Below are 19,129 nucleotides of genomic sequence, written 5' to 3' on the forward strand. Positions count from 1 at the left end.
AGGGAGAAAAGTCATCAGTCTGCAGAGAACTCCCGGCCTCACAAACACTAGTGGAGCTAGCATTAGCGTCTGCAACATCGCTGGGTCCGGGCACATTAGAATTTTCAGTTGCGCTGTTGGAATCCACTGTTGATGGATACCCACGATCAGTAAAAAATGACGGGGCAAACTCAAACTCTTGAAGTGCATGTCGATCAAATTTGATGGGGCAAGTTTAAACATCACGTTAAAACTTGCCCCCATAGCATCCAGTGGACATTTATTTAAATTTCACTACCAAGCTAACTAGCTATCAGTTCAAGTGACAGGTCATCTGAAAGTCAGTGAGTAGGTATTGTAAAACTACAAGGAACCTTTAAATAACTTTACTGCAGACTGCGTTACAACACTACAAGCAAAAAATAAAAAGTTTACTTTTACCCCCAAAACAGTCTTTACTTTCTGGAAAGTTGCATTATCAATCTATTTCGACTAAAATCTTTGCGGGTACTCGGTAACTATGCAAGTATAGATAGCGCAACAAAGCTTCGATATATTTACTTTCGGTGAGGAGCTATTAGCAGTGTTTAAACTTGCCCCTGTTCAAACTAGCCCCACTCTCCCCTAGTATGGTTTTCGAGATAATTGGTGTGTAAAATCTAACATATTCTAATCTGTGCAAGAATAATTTTTTGAAACCTAACCTATTCATCAACTCCAATCACGTAACAGGATATCGTCACGTGATAGGCAAAATTTCAGCAGCATTGCAGCAGGCTACTTCACCACACATTACATCTTTTGGGCTGTGGGAAGCGGATTAAAAGCGATCAATAAAGTAGAATAGGCTAAAATGTTGTTAAGCACTTGGCAAGCTTAATTATGTAGCCTAAAAATGTCCGTCTGAATACACTAGCTTTTCTTTTCATTAAATGCCGTATCATTTACGTCTTGCCGATCAGTTTGATTTTTACTAGCCTGATGGTGTACTGATGGCTTAGTTGAATTTACGGTACGCTAAACAGCTTAGCTTGCATACGATTATTAAGATTTTAAAGCAGAGGCCCGGGAGTACGCTACTCAGTGTGTTTGGTCATTTCTAATCAACCGTCCCAGATGCTGTGTAGCCAATGTAGTACGGGAGCCTTAAAGGAAGGCATGGTAATCAAGTAGGCTACCAGCAGCTGATTTTAAATCGGCAACAGCCTTTAACCTAGCAGGCTTCTGTGATATCAGCAAAGTTATCTAAAGATTACAGTGACGAAATGATACACAGTTCTGGGATAAATCCAGAGGCTTGCGTATTAGGTTTGATTTAGGCTTACAAAATCAACACAGTGTGGTCAAAGTTAACATCGAGCTTATATTAGGCTTTCCCATACAAAAACATAACATTAAATAAGCCAATAAGGCAGTGAAAGCCAACATCGAAAATATATATTAGGTTTTATCATACAAACCTAATACATTTTTTATAACTAATTATCTGGCAAAACCAAATATACGCAATGTTTTAATAAACAAACAAAAACCTGGCTCAAATTTCATTTTTAAAAATTTTGTTTAGTTGTCCGTTTCAGCCTTATAAAAGTCAACTTCGAGTGTTTTACCTTGGTAATTTTACAGCTATAAACACAAAAATCGTTTATCTAGAATCTAGATTCTAGAAAACTTGAAAGTGGCGGATATTAGGTTTAGCCAAATCACGCCAGCATTGTGCACTGAAAATGTTTCAAGATAACTTTAAGAAAACTGGTTCTGCATTATGTCCACCTGTCGGCCCCGGCAGTGGCAGCAATGATATAAGTAACCCATGGTATATTGGTTTCCGTCTTTCCGTAAACAGCATTTGCGGTTTGCACGTTATTAGTAGTTACACGAATGACTAACCAAACTCCATCAATCCTTCTGCATGAGTGAAGTAACAAGTCTAGATTTTCTAATGATTTGTTGATCTTTAATTGATTGTGACTTTGAATAATTAATTTATTGCAAAGCTCATGAAATCTAGTTTCATGATATCTTGTGTCATCGGATCGTTCTTTGAAAATATTAATGTTCAAATTGCGAAGTGTCTAAATTCAAAGTATTGTAAAGAAAAGCGTACAAGTATAATCGAAGTTTGAAATTTCATTAGTAGAATAAGCTTTGAAATTTCAAATAGTTTGCATTATTCTGTATGTATGCTTCCAACATTGCCCTAAAAAACTTTACATTGCATATTTTTCTCCATTTCAATAATGGCTCGCAGTCGAGAGCCTACATGTTCGACTCCAGCCACCCGCACTTGCTGTTGTTTCTCTGGGCAAGAAACCGATAATTGCCTCTACCCAGTGATCGATTTCGAGTATTGGGTAGTACAAAATTTAAGGCATATGTAGAGTAGACAACCGGAAACAGACATTGCAGTCGGCTGCAGCGTGGGTCAGGTGTACGTCGGAAGGCGTACACCGATGCATAGCGTTCAAGTCCGCTTTCCCGCAATACAGGATAAAGATATGAAAAAAAAAAAAAAAACGTTGTTCACTATCAGTTTTATCAACAGTTTTCAGAGATATAATCAAGCTCAAGTGATCAGTAAATAATTTTAAGTGTGCACTAGGGTGGCTCGTTTTTGAACTTTTTTTTAAAATTCTCTTGGGGTAGTGGGGAAATGGTGCCAATGAGTGAGAAAACGCTCATGACAAAATTTGAGATTCGTAACAAATTGTCTTCAGCCTCCTCATGGGGCCCAAAATTCGAAAAATGGGGTCAAAAACGAAATATTTTTAGTTTGAGTAGATAAAATATTGTTTAGATATTTCTAATCAACCTAAGAAAAAAAATTGGAGTCATTTGAACTATTCCTTCAGCTTCCTCACAGCTTCTGAAAATTTCCATTTTGCTAAAAATTTCGCATTTTTGTGGGTGGTTACATAATACATAATTGCGTTAGACATTTTGCCAGCTATGAAACGTCATTGTATTTCTCTTCATAGACCTGCCCTGAGCTGTTGTGTGATTTTTTAATGAAATTGGGTTAATTTGGTAGAAAAAAGTGACGTCTTTTACTTGAATTTACGTCACTGACGAAGTTTGTAGTTATGTAACCACAAACAAAAATGCTAAAATTTTTTATCGCGAAAAATAATTTATTGCGCAAAAAAAAAAAAAAAAAAAAAATAAATAAAAAAAAAAAGACTCCAATTTTTTTTCTTAGGTTAATTACTGTAGATATATCTAAACAATACTTTATCTACCCAAACTAAAAATATTTTTGTAAAACATTTCGTTTTTGACCCCAATTTTCGATTTTTGGGCCCCATGAGGAGGCTAAAGACAATTTGTTACGAATCTCAAATTTTGTCATGATTGTTTTCTCACTCATTGGCACCATTTCCCCACTACCCAGAGAGAATTAAAAAAAAAAGTTCAAAAACGAGCCACCCTAGTGTGCACGTGGTTTGAAAGTGGTTTTGCAGTTTTTATAAAGAATTTTTTTAAAAATGTTGTTGACATTAAAGTTGATATTTGCTCTCTGGTTTGCTTATGTGAAATGTCAATCATCGGGAACTGGCAACTCTTACGCCGGCCCACCAACCTTTATTTGCAATGCTGGTGGTAACGATGGGTCAGTTGGTCAAGCACCTGTCCACTCCAATGGCAATATTGTCCAGGGGCGTCCGGGTAAGACTGGTGTGAAGGGCGTACAGGGACTACATGGTGCGAAAGGACAAAAGGTAAGTGTTGAATTTTTGTAAGGCGCTAATTACAATACAAAGTTTTGTTCCTTTTTTAGTCGCATCCATCCTTTTGCTTAGTGATTACATGTTAAAGGCTAGAAATTCAATTTTGTGTCATATTGTAAACTAATAAGTTTTAATGTCTTGATACATTACTTCAAGTCGTTATACTGTAATTCTGTCCGATAGCTTAATTCGTTCAGCATCCGACTTTGTACACGAAGCAGCCCAAAGATGAAGACGAGCTAGTTCGACTCTCGAGGTGTGCGCTTGAATAACGCATTTCAAGAACATCTCCCGGTCAGCGTCGCTTCGTGGAAGGAATAATTCACAGATCATTAAACTTTGACAATCGGAAACTTTACTTTGTCAATCTCAGTAACCTGGCATGCGTCAGCGGTTTAAAGCCCGTTAAACTATGTAAAACACGTATGTTCCTGGCAGTTTAGCATAGGCTTATAAGTAAGCTTATGCTAAACTGCCAGGATTATCCGTTAGGATGTTTCAGAAGATGAAGATTGAAACTAACCAAGAAATAGTTGTCTTCTCAAAAACACTGTCACCTTTCTGTGTAGGATGGTGACTTTATCTTGTAGAAGCCACTGCCAATCGGCCACGCTTCCAACCCTTTGTTCGATCGGACTAAGTGCATTCTAATTTAATGATTGAAATCTTTCAGGGAGAACAAGGAACTCCAGAATATGTCAGTGAAAGATTACGAAAACTTGAAAAGGAACTACACGAATTGAAATGTAAATAATTATTTGTAAAACCAATAGGACAATAACCAATATTCAAAACAAAACTACCTAACTTCAATTAATCAAGAACTGCAGTGTAAATCTTTGTTGTAAATGGTCTACGAAAATAGCTCAGAGTTGAAATTAAGTATCTTATAATATCTAACGTAGCTTACGCTTCCAAAAACCAGCCAGTTTTTATGTAACTCACTTTTGTGTGCTACAAATATAAATGTTGTAGCATCAGTTAAATTTAAATTATTTAACAAATTTGAATCCAATTGTACGGTTCAATGGAAGTGCGATCAAACTCGTAGATAGTGTTAAATATTTGCGTGATTTTCTTGATACGGCAATGTGTGACGACAAGGATATAAATCGACAAATGCGATCAATCTACTTTTCTGCCAACAAATCAAAATGAAACTTTCACAAGTGCTCCAGTGATAACAAAAATGTTCTATTCCGTTCATATTGTACTCCAATGTATGCATGTCATCTGTGGGAAAATTATCATCAACGTGACATTAATCGCCTGCGTGTTGCCTTCAATAATGCATTTCGAATTATACACAATTTGCCTAAACACTATAGCGTACGTGAACATCAAGTCTTGTTTAACATTGTAACATCTGATGCACTACTTCGGAAATATGTTTTTTCTTTTGTTGGAAGATGCGAATTGTCGTTTAACTCTATTGTTGCCTCACTGGTGAGGTCTGACTGCCATCGTAAATCAAATTACCGTCTTCATTACAATATTGCTATGTATGCTGTTACCTAGTCTTGATGGTTGACATGGCTGAAAGAATTTTACTGGTGGGTTGTATGATCGAAATGAGCTCGCGATTTCATTTTGAATGCTTTTGCGTTGCTGCTGTTTGTATGCCTCTTATTTTTATACTTTCTTTGTGCTGTTTCTTTTGTGATTCGAATATGGGCATTCTTGTCTGATACAAATAAATAATTAGATATACAGTAGCTAAAAATTTAATTAGATCATTAAAGTAAGATGAATTCTAAATCATATTTATTTGAACTTATTCAAACAGAGTATGAGAAAAAGAAATTCTTTTATTTTTTCTTCTCATACTCTGTTTGAATAAGTTTAAATAAATATGATTTAGAATTCATCTTACTTTAATGATCTAATTAAATATGTTCTATTAAAATATTTGTTTTATTTAAATAAGCCTCATTAAAAATTAAAGATATAATCTAACTTGGCTGATCAAAATTTAATTTTTGCTTGTATAAAATTGAACTAATTTGCATAAAAATAAATTTGCATTGAAAGACACGCAACTGAATAGTTTATGTACCACAGTAAACATCATTGTTTGTGTTAGACGTATTTCAAATATGCTTCTTCCGTTTACTTGATTTGTGCTACAAAAGTTTAAACCTCCATCAACACGCTTCATTATCTACAAATTCAACTTATCTTTAACTGATGTTTTCAGTACTACAAACGTTATCTCCTGTAGTAGACTGAGTGGCTCAATATAAGACCGAGACAGAGTGGCTCTGGAGACATTCAACTGATGTTTTCAGCACTATAAACCTTCTCAACTATAATAGGCTAATATTTAATTTATGGTTAAAGCATCGTTGCCACCAAAGTCATGTGACTACATCAATGGAACAGCTGACCAATCAGGAGTCTACTTGATATCACCTGACGGTTCAATCGCGACGCAGTTTTATGTTCATTGCAATTTCGCTGGAACAACCACGGGTAAGATACTAACTAACGTATTGCCATACATAATCTATAACTGTAGACTTGGCTCTTGAAAAGCCTTCCACATTGAGCTGCAGCAAGGTTATTCCTTCCCTTACGACATTCGTTGATGTCCGCACTAATAAGGGCGCTTATCGGGGTCGGAATTAATCGGAGACTGCAACTCCATTTGCATGTTGTTTGCTTCAGATAAGCTTTGCTTTCTCTTTGCTACTTGTCGGTTTGTTGTCATCAGTTGGCTGCACTGGAGCTAATCTGATTAGGTGGGGGTTGCATAATACGCCGATATGTGTCTGCGGAGCGGTAGAACAAACAATGCAACACATACTCCACGAATGCCCCATCTTACGGCCCCCAAGTGGAATCATTGGTATTCGACAACTGGACCCAACTACCCAGTGGCGTATTTAGAAAGTTTGTTAGGGGGGGGGCCAAGACATTGTGTCAGTCAGCCGCATAGCGGCTGACTCAGCGGCTGGAGGCCAATAGGGGTAGTCTCAACGGTAGTACATGGAAAACTCAAATTTGGTGAAAATGGTTGTTAATTGTTTCAAATTTTTTCTACTTGGGTAAAAATTAGACTTGTTTGATCGTTTAAATAGGGGGAGTAGGCTATACCAAAATGTCATATGATGCGTCAGAATGGGGGAAGAGGGTTAGTTGAAGCCGTCAGATAGGAGGGGAGGGGGTCCAAAATCAAGAGCGAATCCGTAGAAGTAAGTTACTGTTCCAATCAATGAACCAACAAAAGATATCAAACACTTCAGAACATAAACAATAAGTTAGTCCTTCCGACCTCGAATAGCCTACCTTTTGAACATTCTCGGCGATTCGCAATGACAATTTACAGTTTAATGCGATGGCTGCGCTTGGCAAATATATCAATGACTGCATCATACTCGAGTATAATATCCTTGTTTAAATACATCTGAGCTAGACCATCCAAACGTGGCTCGGTCATGGTCGTGCGGTAATAATTTTGCAGGTAGGCAACTTTAGTGAACGGAAACATCGCTCATTGGAGGCAGTTGTAACTGGAAGCGTAGCAAAGATTCGAAGTAATTTATGGATAATTGCCGAGTTATTCAACAGCTTGACACGCATCCACAAAAGTCGCATGTCTTTTATCCACAGAAACTGCAAGCCAATTCGCTCTTAGTAATTTAATAGTAGCTGCAAAGCAATTGCTTGGTTCAACATCCAGCATTTCATGGTAGGCATGGTAGAAGTCGAAAATCTTGTCGATCGGGCAGTCCTCATCTTCATGAATCAATGAAGGCAGATATATTATGTGCTGACTTTAAAAGCTAGCGAGCAGTGCTCATTGGATCTCTCGTGAATTTGTGCCATGCAATTGTCAAGAAAAGGAAGAAAAACTGTTTGTTTGAAATAGATCTCCGCGGTTTCAGCTGGAATGTTAGGTCAATGTTGTTGTCTAGGTGCTCTCCGCGGCATTCGGATTTCTTCGCCAAAAACTGAGCAAGTCTTGCCAAAAAGTTGGTAAAAAAGCCTATTATCGCCCCTTAGGTCTTGTGACACAGTTGCGCAGGATGAATCACCCAAGCAATTATGTCTTGCGTTACAACTTTTTTTGCAAAATTTATGATTTTTTTTACTTGATCATTAGGGGGAGGCCATCGCCCCTTATCCTCCCCTCTAAATACGCTACTGCAACTACCGTATCATGGCTGCACGATGCATTGCCAATCTAAGCTACTACAAGTCAAACGAGAGAAGAAGAAGAAGCCATACATAATTCTAAATCAAGCAATTGTCTAAAATACCCACATAACAGATTGATAGCATCAAATGTTATCCCTATTATACGTCAGAAAATGAAATAGTTACTATCACAATAATCTTAACAGCTTATTTACTTTTCACAAGATCCTGAAAAAGTTCTGAAAATAAGATAAAAAAAATAAACCTCTATCACTGGCTTCTTCTCTCTCGTGTTGTCGCTATATGTCAGGGCATCCGTTGGTTAGCCACTGCCTGGTGTCGTCATCGATAGAAACTAGGCCTTCCATACCATGAGGTGGTCTGTATAGCAGGCAATACTTGATAATGTGGGCTGCCGTCTGCATTTCACCACACTCACAAGCAACACTCTCTGCCAAGCCCCAGCGCAACATATCTGCACCATAGCGTCCAACATCAGTGAGCAAACGGTTACGCCTAGATGAGGCAAGTCTAGAGAGGCCATGGCCCAGCTGTTTCTCGGGCCGGGATCTGAATAATTGGCGAAGTGGGGATGTGCTGCTTGCCCATTGTTCACACCTACTCCGCGTTGCACCACTGTTTGCTAGGACTTCCACCAGAGGCTGCCAAAAGGTCTTGTGCAGCGCGTACAAATGGTTTTCTTGATTTTAGCCGCTGGCTATCACTGGCTAAAACTATTTGGTGAAAACATGAATAAACTTTACTTTGTTCTCAACCAAAACTTCAAATCAAATGAAATAACTTTCGCAAAATCTTCGATCTAAAAAGTTCAGTTGAGTTTATGCAACAATCCAATAGCCTTAAAGCCATCGTGATCGCAAAATAATACAAATCTACATTTTCTGCCCAAGCGCAAGCGTGTGTTTGCTTCTGCAGCTGAAATAAAGTAAATTATCGCATTTTTGTTTACTTCGGTTTAATCCAAAATGAAAAACCTGTGTCTCAAAAAAAAAATTTCACCAGAAATTTCCATCTGTTTTGTCTGTGAGGCCTGGATTTGATGTTCGCTCTTGACCTGACAAATATATAGAAATAATATAAAGCCTTTAAACACACCGAGTGCTGTTATGTGACGAAACCACACCGTTCCCATAATATGACGTTCTTACATTTCAGAGACCATCATCTCACACGACAGTACGAATGAGATCAGTGTTGCCAAGTGCGAAGAGGCAAGATGCTACAAACGGAAGATTAAATATGACGTCGTATTACCTCATGTGATTGCTTTGATCGAACAATCACAGAGTTGCAGACAATTTATCAAGGTTGGTAGCTCGATATTGAAACTGCGATATTTCTTTTCATATCAAAGCTTCAACTTTAAAACTGGCATTGAAAAAATAGGAGAAATATTTTTATAAATATTTACTGTCATAAATCTATTCGTGTGGATTGGAGCATCCCTCAAGCCCTTCGAAAGACCCTTGCTGAGTTGAGGGAGCTTGTCAAATAAGTTTCCCTATCTTGCCTGGAAGACTTCAAGCTATCACCAACTTGTCGATTATTTACTTCCAATTTTGCCACCAGACTAAGATTGAAATTAGAGTTTTACATGGAACACCAAATTATTAAACTGAGATCAAGTTGCAACCATTCAGACGGCATCCAACATCACACTGAACTGAAAGAAAACAGAAGAGTTTTGCCTTTCCTTTGGGAAAGCGCCTTTCCCGCAGGTAAAGGTGCAAGAAAAAAAATAAAGCGAGGCGTGAATACAAGAAATTATGCCGAGACGTGAGCACAACAATTTGACTCAGCGCGTGAGGCGAATGAGTCTCCAGAAGATCCGAACATGGGTCTCATATCTCAATAAAAAGAAAAATATCTATCTCGACATAGGCTATTAAAGCATTAACCAATATGTAAGTTATGTTTCTCGGCAGTCAATTGCAGCAAGAATTGACAGCGGTAGACACTGTGTTTCGCCAATGAGGCTGGTCAAGTATACTAATTGCAATATAATATCGATTGTCGTTCAATATTTCAATCAAGCAATTCGGTTCAATTTCATTCCACAAATCTTAAAATGATATTTTACTTGGAAATTATCCAGTTACCTGGAACTGAAAGAAAATATTATTCTTTGGAATCCTATTGAAATATTATTATAATATATTTAATAATATTAAAAATATTATTATAATATTATTATTGTAATATATTACGCGCGAAAGAAAAAAAAAAATTTATATCATTATTTGCTTACATATAGTGTAAATTTAGAAAAAAACATATTTTTTGTGAAAATTTTGTTTATATTGTTTTTACAATGCTAGTATACAGTATGTATAAAAACATTACTCACTATATAATGCTGTATTACAGTAAATAAAAATCAGTTCATTTCCATTCAGCAAAACTTTGTTGTGAAAACAATAATCTGTTTGCACCGATTTGTGCAACATTTTCAAAGGTTTGCTACAATAATAGACAAACAAGCAACTTCAAAAAAGTCCCTTTAATTAAAAAATAAATTTGTAAAAAAACGAACAAATAAAAGTTGTTACAAAAACAAAAAACAAAACAAGGAGCGTCTGATTCATATTCTTTATTCGTGATGTAAACTCAGGTCAAACTTGATTGTTTTACTGCAACTTATTGACAGTTATTTAAACATTGACTTCTTAACATTGATTTTAATTTTTAAAGTTTTTCGAACGTTTTTGATCTATCTTTAGTCTTTCTTTATTATCCTGTTAGGTATTATAATCCATTGTGATGTCTTCAATTATAGTTTCTCAAACGTTTTTTAGTTACTTTTTCCTTGACAGATTTTGTTTGACAGTTTTGGATGCTTTTGGAAATGTCTGTAAGTCTGTTTTTGTGTTGAGTCTGTCTGTTGTCTATACAGGAGCCACCCGTTTGTTATCTTCAGAGACTTATCGAGATAGCCTGGTTCTTTGTTCAATTACAAAACTATAGAATTCCGACTCAAATAGGTCCGCGTGTGATTTCAAAATTATTGCAAACAGCACAATGCTGTCAAGTACAGGTTTGGTCAGCGCAGGAAATCAGGAAATCTGCATCAAAACTTGGAAATATCACATTAATTGATGTACATTAGGGTGGATCGTTTTTTAACTTTTTTTCTTAATCGCCTATTAATAGTGCGATTTAGAAAATCTGTATTATGTGACGTAATTCCAGATCTTTCTACTGCTACGTGCAGATCTAGAAGCTTCTTTAACTTGCTTGTTTACGTGTAGTGCAACGTGACAGAACCAGGGATATCTAAAAAAGGGGATATGAAGGCTTTGAATACGTCTGACAATAGAAGGGCTTCTGTTTATCGTAAATAATCTCTGTTTACCGTAAAATGACAATTGGCACCGATAGTAGTTTAATAAATCTTGTTATAATAACCTGCATTGCGCTATTAGCATCAGGCCTGGATACTCATTGCATGCTCATGGTTACTTGTTAATTCAACTACCCGTATACTTGCTTTACATTCTGGCCTACTGCAAAGGCTTTGTTAAGAAAAACAGCTTACTGGTAACTTTTCAACTGTCTTTTCAAACAAGTATTCTGTGAATATGCTCTATGTAACATTTACTAACTGTCTTCTGTAGTTGACTGTACCAGCTACACTATAAAACTTTCTGCAATTTTGAGAAGAATCGCTTGTTTAACGCGCTACAAACTACCGCCGTGGTAGTGTCATAAGAATAAGGCAATCGCTGTGAGCCTTCGTATCCCCTTCTCTAGATATCCCTGGACAGAACAATGAGTTCTTATGGTGTAACATTACGTAACCTTCTCGAAGTTACTAGACCAAACAACCTGCTATAAATAGTGCTGTAATTTGCATTATGATTATTATTATGAGTTGGATTATGAGAGTTGTGTTATGAGTTGTAGATTGTTGTTGTGGTAGTGGGTAATAGATGCAGAGATTATTGTTGATTGAAAGCTGAAGTAATTGAATACAAGTAGATGAGAACTGGTGCTGATATAAATTGTGTTCGAAATTAGAGTTATTTGAGAAGCCGTTCGTTAAAGTCCTTCAAGAATTTTCATTATCATTTCACCAGTAGAACTATTCGACATTTAATTGACTGCCTTTCGGTAATATCCCATACTACGTTATTGAACCTTTCCAAGTCTCTTTCCTGGTAAGAGATAGAAAGAAACCGTGACAATGCCTATCCGACGATTTGAATCAATACCAAGTAATTTTCCTCATATGGGTGTGACCGATTTAAGCACGGACTAAAGATACCTCCTGGACATTTGTCATTGCGTTTGTACAGGAGAAATTTCCAGTTCACTCGCTGCAAGAAGTCCAGGTATAAGCTTAATCACTCACGCTGGCTATCTGCGGGGAATCGCATTCTGCGGTTGTATAATTATAGGGACCACAGAACCCTCCGATAATTTAAAAACGTTGGCTACCTTTGTCATGAAGGTATATGCTCCTATGTGGTTCGAAATAAAGTACAATCCACTCTGTATCAGCGGTGCTGTTCAGCTATGGCAAACCATCAGCAAATCTCGCTACCTGTCGGATAAACTAAAGGCCATTGTCGACCCTGTTATTCAAAGAAATGGATTTTTTGGCCACAGCGAAAACATACGTTTATCAATGCTCATTGACAAAGAATCACAGGGGCGTGAGCTGGGAATACCCCGTATACTGTTTGCACGAGAAACTCCCGTTTGCACTGAAATCCGGCGCTCCAGACACGCGACGTCTCAATACAAAACAAGATTTTAGATTATGTTCTTAATAGGTTTGCGTATCCTACATGTAGTCCTACTTGTAATTCTACTTGTAAATATTGATTTTCTGCGTACTTAACAATGATTCGGGGGAGGTAGTGCAGTTACAAATGTGTAAAAATGGAATTTTTAAAAATTTGCAATTCTTTTTTGAATTTTAAACTTTGTTGGGGCACCCCAAAATATTAATTTTTTTGGAAATTTATTTTTGCGTTGTGCTTACAATGTCAGTGCACAACTTTTCCGCGCTCTTAATAAGCGATTAAAAATTAAAACAAAAAATAAAATTTTTCGAAATTTTCCACTTTTTCCAATATTTCAACTTCTTTGGGGCAACCCAAGATATTAAAATTTTTAATTTTTTTTTGTGTTGTGCTTACAATGTCAGTGCACAACTTTTCCGCACTATTAATAAGCGATTAAGAAAAAAAGTTAAAAAACGATCCATCTTAATGTACATTATTAGCCTAATAGGCTATAATAATTAGTTTCCGTTTTGCTTTTTATGTTGTTTGAAGTGATGTGTACAGATGGTACGTGAGCACTGTATGACATTTCTGAAAGGTACGCAAATAGAAACAGTTTTAACTAGGGGAGAGTCAATCTTGCAAATTTGTAACAAAACATAGTTTATGAAATAATGATGGTGTGTATGTCCTTAACATGTATAGTGCTACAAATGTCGTGTGACCACACACTTCACTTTATTAGATTGATTGGATTCACTTCTAAGGGCAAGATGTCGTTGTTGAGATTGGCAGTGGAATGTAACAACTATGGCCATAAATTTCTAGCAGGCCACTTGTGTATTATAACAATTGGATTCATTGCCGTTTTGTCAAATTTAAAAATTTGCATGGCTTAAACTTTAGAATGAGAAAACTTTAAACCCCTTCATCCTAAAATTTACCTTAAGATGGATCCAATTTACCTTTTGGATTGGATTTAAATTTCCTGTTGAATGCATTTGTAGTAAAGAAATTAAAACCTGACTTATTGGTTGTCTTTCAGTATCGATGTGTTGCATCATACATGTTCCTAAACGACTACCCGACAAAAGCTGCCTGGTTGTCACGTAATGGATCAGCACAGATATACTGGGGAGGAGCTACGTCACGTAGGGACCGCTATTGTGCATGTGGAGAAACTGGTGAGATAGTTTCATTAATGGAAATGTTCTGATGATTATGATGAAATTATTTCGTCTTGAGTTCCATTGTTTGTATGCACAAATTAATATTACATATAAATTAAGTCGTATATTGTTTAATTATATGCAGAAAATAAGATACATTAACCTAGCGCTGTAAATTGTATATATGTAGCTATGTTAAACAATTAATATTACTAAAAGTGCTCAATGCCAAGCAAAAAGCCAAACAGAGCAAATTTCATCAAATGTAGTTATTACTTTCTGAAACCCCTCCAGCCTGTTTCACCCTTAAAGGGGGATCATCAGAAGGTTCTTATTCAAATAAAACAACATGTCCTTATCTTCTGATGATGCCCCTTTTAGGGTGAAACAGGTTGTAGAGGGTTTTAGAAAGTAAAAACTACATTTGATGTAGCTATATTATAATACTTTCTTAGGTAGTGGCCTACTTCGGTTGTTACATAAAATAGCCTACTTTCAATTTTCAACAATATACCAATAACATCAACTGAATAAAGCAGGGGATCTTAAACTTTTTTAGCTGCGCCCCCCTTGACGTCACTTGTAAAACTTTGTGCTTTCCTTTTCTCATTTAAAGTATAAATCAAAGCCAGACGGCATAAGTTTACATATTGTTTTGGAATTTGAAATAAAGTTGATTGTCCATGATGTATAAATCAATAGCCTAGCTGCTTTTTTTTCGACGTTAGCAGTTTAATTCTTGTCTCAGTTGATTACAATGCACACCGCATGTCAAATTTACAGTTAAGTTTGTTGCAACCTTGTGTCATCACACTTGTAAATGCAGAAAAGCTACTTTCAAACAAAAATCGTCACAAATATCCATTATTTACAAACAATGGACTAAACAACAATCGCAAAAACAAGGGCTGGGATAGAAATTAAAGTAAAAACAATACCACATCACCAATAATCGTGACACAGAGTAAGGTGTTGCCAACATTCCTGTTCACAACTTGTACATTACAGCAGCATGCGGTACTGGTCAAACAGCCTAACACGTTTGTGCCCTTTTTGGAGAATCTTCACGCCCCTTAAAAAGGGCGTGCCCCCCAGTTTAAAAACCACTGCAGTAAAGGGAAGTACCCTGCAATTGCAATAATTTTTCCACCCAGAGGAGCACAATAAAGGTCATAATCGAAATTGTGTGAAGAATTGTTGAAACACAAGAGCTTGTTGTTGACACCCACTCGTCGTATCAGTGACGAAAGCACTTGTTGGCTACTGGGACATACAATTTATTTAGGACATTCATTATATGCAGTGATGGGCATTATCGGCGATAACTTATCGGCGATAATTATCGGCGATAAATTTTTATCGCTTATCGCTATCGCTTAACTATTTTTTCAGTTATCGTTTATCGTTATCGCCAAAGGCAATATTTGATTATCGCCGATAATTAATCGCCGATAAATTTTATTTTGGATCAACACACAACTGGAAAGACCATGAAAAGTAATATTTTTACTAGCCAACTAGTTAATGATACTAAAATTAAAACCAGTTCATCTTCAGTGCCTGAAGTGTGTGTGCACAGGTCGTTGTCAGGGGAGGGGGCACGCCCCCCTGCAGCGACGGCCCTGACAACACAATAATTTTTAGAGTTGCAAATTGCAATGCAATGAAATGCATGCAACAAGTCTCTTGTTGTTTTGCTGCAATCGGCAATCGCGAGTGAATTTTACAATTAAAATGTAAGCGCACGGGCGGTACAGATTCCTTTGAAGCAAAGCGAAAGAAATTGGCAAGTGGTTTGTGAAAGTGTCGCAATACGAGGCCGCTTTTACATCGGAAACATGATCTTTCGCGCCACCTCACGATCAACTATTTTATTCTTGTGTTTTCTTTTTTCGTTGGAAGTGTTAGTTTTTAGTAATTGTCGTAAAAAAATAAAATCTCTCTCGTCAAAACATGAAACTTACTGTTTTAAGCGCATTAAATCTTTAGATGAGTAGATTAACTAAAATTGTAAGAACTTGCCTTGAGACGTGCGGTTACGTCACAAACTCAGTTTAAAAGACAAAATTCATACACAATAACAACACAAGATCGGTTATAGACTGTAAGATCGATTTTTTTCTAGCTTGGTGATATAACTTTAATCCAAAAATAATAATCAAATGCGTAAGTGCCATTTAACTTAAAAAGTTAACCCATTTGTGCCGAAAGTGAAAGTACTTAAAAAAAATTTCGGAAAATTTAAATATTGCATAATTATGACCTAAAAAACATATCACAAATTATTTTTGTCCTAATTGTGTTTGTACTTTTTGAGAAAAAAGCCGTCTTATATATAATACGCTAGGCAAATCCGTTATCAAATTTCACAAGTTTCTTGTGCGTAATGCTTAAGCGTTATTAGTATTACATTTTACTTTTGTTTGTCGTATCCAGGCTTACACCCGGTGGTTGAAGATTTAGATTTAGGGGACGAGAAGGCAAGGAAGCCAATCTTCGTGTCCACCTTCAGGCATGCCTTCAAGTGTCCTGCCACAGACACAGCCGCATGCTCTTGAGTGGTGTCGAACCGGCGCCCTTTCGATTTCCGTTCCAGTGTTCTCACCACTCGGCTATGCAGCAAAAAAAACAAAACAAACATTTTACTTATCGCTCAAAGTGATAAATGGGAAATGTCTTGTTCATGTTTTGTCATGTCAATATTGTCATCGAGCATTTTATTGAAATGAAAGTTCAAAATATATGAAGATGAAAATTAGCAAAGTAACACAACATCACTGAAACAAGTCATTGCGAAATATGATATTGCTTGAAGCATTTGACATGCAGACCGACATCATATTTTTTGCATCTTGTAGTAGTTTTTGCATGACAATAGGCGCATCGAGTTGCGTGGTAAAATTATGCTAAATACAGTATTACCTTTTTCATTTACCTATGCGACATAGCCTACCTCAATCAATTATTTTTATTCCCACTAATACAGTGCCTATATTGTAATTCTTATGTCAACAACTCAGCGTTCTGCGATTGCTTTAATGATGGTGTTCACAAAGAAAACAAAAAAAATTATCTGAAATTATCAGTAAATTACGATAATTATGTTATTGTTCTAAAACAAACACGACTAATTTGACAAGCTTGATGGATTTCACAGTAGGCCTATGCACATTTTTACTACCAATAACGCTTAAGATTACTGATAAATTTTCAAGCATTTTGCGTTTTTTGGAATTTTTTAAATTATTGCTGACTTTGCTGTAAACAGCCCTTTAAAGCAGAAAGCAAAATACAAAGTTTGGAATTTTTTATGGTATTTTCATTTGATTTATTTATTTTGCCTACTGCACGTAAGCGGCAGTGTAACTCAATTGATAAAAGCATCCAACTGGTATCTGAAGGTATAATTATGAGTACGGCGGTTACCTCAGTGGTTTGATTCTGGATCAAGAGGTTGAAGATTCGATACCTACTGCCGCTGTTGCGATTCTATTCATGCATAACTAACAAAAAGTTTTGTCCCTTTACACTACAGTATATTATGTTCGATTTTTCGTCATGTTGATGAAAACAGTTCGTGCTGCATGGGATGGGGCAGCGCTAATCAAGAAAAAAAAATTATCGTTATCGGACATTATCGGCGATAATTTATCGTTTATCGTTATCGCTTAACTTTTTTTTGATTTATCGTTTATCGTTATCGCTTTAGGCATTTTTCGTTTATCGATTATCGTTATCGTTTAACTGAAAAATGAGTTATCGCGCCCAACACTGATTATATGCGGTTTCATGAATGTTCAATCAACTTGGTACTGATTATTATTTTCTGTAGTTTGTGCATTGTTTGTTTGTTTTTTATATCTTTATCCTGCATTGCGGGAAAGCGGACTTGAGCGCTATGCATCGGTGTACGCCTTCCGACGTATACCTGACCCATGCTGAAGCCGACGGCAATGTCTGTTTCCGGTTGTCTACTCTACTTATGACTTAAATTTTGTACTACCCATTACTCGAAGAGTGTAAAAATATATAGTAATCATTGGGTAGAGGCAATTATTGTAAAGTTTCTTGCCCAGAGAAGCAACAGCAAGTGAGGGTGGCTGGAGTCGAACATGCAGGCTCTCGACTGCGAGCCCAACGCGCTAACCACTCGGCCACTGCTGCCGGTAAATGCGATGCGCATGTTTCTTTTAACTCGCTGGTCATGCATTATTCTATTGCTCCAATCATGTTTTGATTTAGTCGTGAACGAAACATGAGTCAGCCCGATAGACTTTACAAATTATTTGATACGCTGCAGGTACCTGTGAGGACAACAGATTGAAATGTAATTGTGGCAAGAACAAATCTCCTGAAACTTCGGATGAAGGATATTTGACGGATAAGGATTCGCTTCCAGTGACGGAATTGCAATTTGGAGACAATGGTGCCAGTCATGAGAGAGCCTGGCACAAACTCGGTCCATTGATATGCAGTGGACGTAGTCAAGACTAGATTTGTTGCAATGCATGAAATGCAGATTAAAGGGAATGTATCGATTATTGTTGTTGACATTATAAAAAACTGATTGCTTTTTCCACATTTTATTCACTCAATCATCGATTACTATGTATTTTACTCAACAATACTGTAGGCCTAATAGCTTTAATAGAGAGTTCGCTTTGTTGTACCACAGTCATACAAAACAAAGGAACTTCAATGAAACAAGTTGCTCTGTTTTGTATGTGCTTGGCGACAATATTTACAGATTAATGATATCATTGTATCGACTATCGCTTGTTTTGTGCCATCTTATAACTTTTTGCAAGCATTGCTTTTGACGAAACTTTCTGAAAAGTATAAAAAAGCCTTAGAGTAATTTACTGATTTGTACCAAAATTTTCAGTATGCTGAAACATATTTCAAATGAAAATACTTGATTTTTATTGTTTATTCCAATATTCGTTGCTGTTCGTGACACAGATTTGCTTCTGCTGAAAAAGAAAATCATAAACTGGCAAATATTTGATTGTTCTCAAATGGTTTAACCATGAACTTTCAGCTAAGTGTTGTGTTTCATTTAAAACATTACTTGAGTATTACAGAACAAACATAAATGTGAAGCAACCAAAACAATACCAGCATTAAAATTGCTGGTATTGTTTCGGTTGGTACCAGCATTAAAATTGTGATAACTCTTCCCCGTTTTCAAAAAGATAAGTTACAGTAACTTGTAATGTCCTATGCCAGGTTCATTGCTGTTAAAACATTGAAGACATTGCTTGTAAAACATAGGAGACGATGTTACTTGATGGGTTTTGACCGACTGTTTGTAAATATGCTATGTAAAAAATGTGCTTGTCTTGTATTAAAAACAATAAAA

The 19,129-nt window shown here is 36.5% G+C and overlaps 1 protein-coding gene across 1 annotated transcript; it reads left to right on the forward strand.

Annotated features, from left to right (window-relative positions):
• Positions 1-3,417: 3,417 nt before the first annotated feature.
• Positions 3,418-19,129, forward strand: LOC145770333 (contactin-associated protein-like 4). Its single transcript, XM_082581937.1, has 6 exons — positions 3,418-3,698; positions 4,381-4,453; positions 6,048-6,179; positions 9,024-9,175; positions 13,644-13,782; positions 18,068-19,129. The coding sequence occupies exons 1-6, from the start codon at positions 3,465-3,467 to the stop codon at positions 18,259-18,261; spliced, it is 924 nt and encodes a 307-aa protein (XP_082438063.1). The 5' UTR covers positions 3,418-3,464; the 3' UTR covers positions 18,262-19,129.

This window comes from Aplidium turbinatum, chromosome 5 (assembly GCF_918807975.1).
Source record: "Aplidium turbinatum chromosome 5, kaAplTurb1.1, whole genome shotgun sequence".
Classification (NCBI taxonomy): domain Eukaryota; kingdom Metazoa; phylum Chordata; class Ascidiacea; order Aplousobranchia; family Polyclinidae; genus Aplidium; species Aplidium turbinatum.

Bases quoted from the DNA above. Each gene is read 5' to 3' on its own strand.
- LOC145770333 (XM_082581937.1), top strand. From the start codon at position 3,465: ATGTTGTTGACATTAAAGTTGATATTTGCTCTCTGGTTTGCTTATGTG. The intron at 9,176-13,643 runs GTTGGTAGCTCG...GTTGTCTTTCAG, and splicing joins GTTGCAGACAATTTATCAAG to TATCGATGTGTTGCATCATA. The intron at 13,783-18,067 runs GTGAGATAGTTT...GATACGCTGCAG, and splicing joins TTGTGCATGTGGAGAAACTG to GTACCTGTGAGGACAACAGA.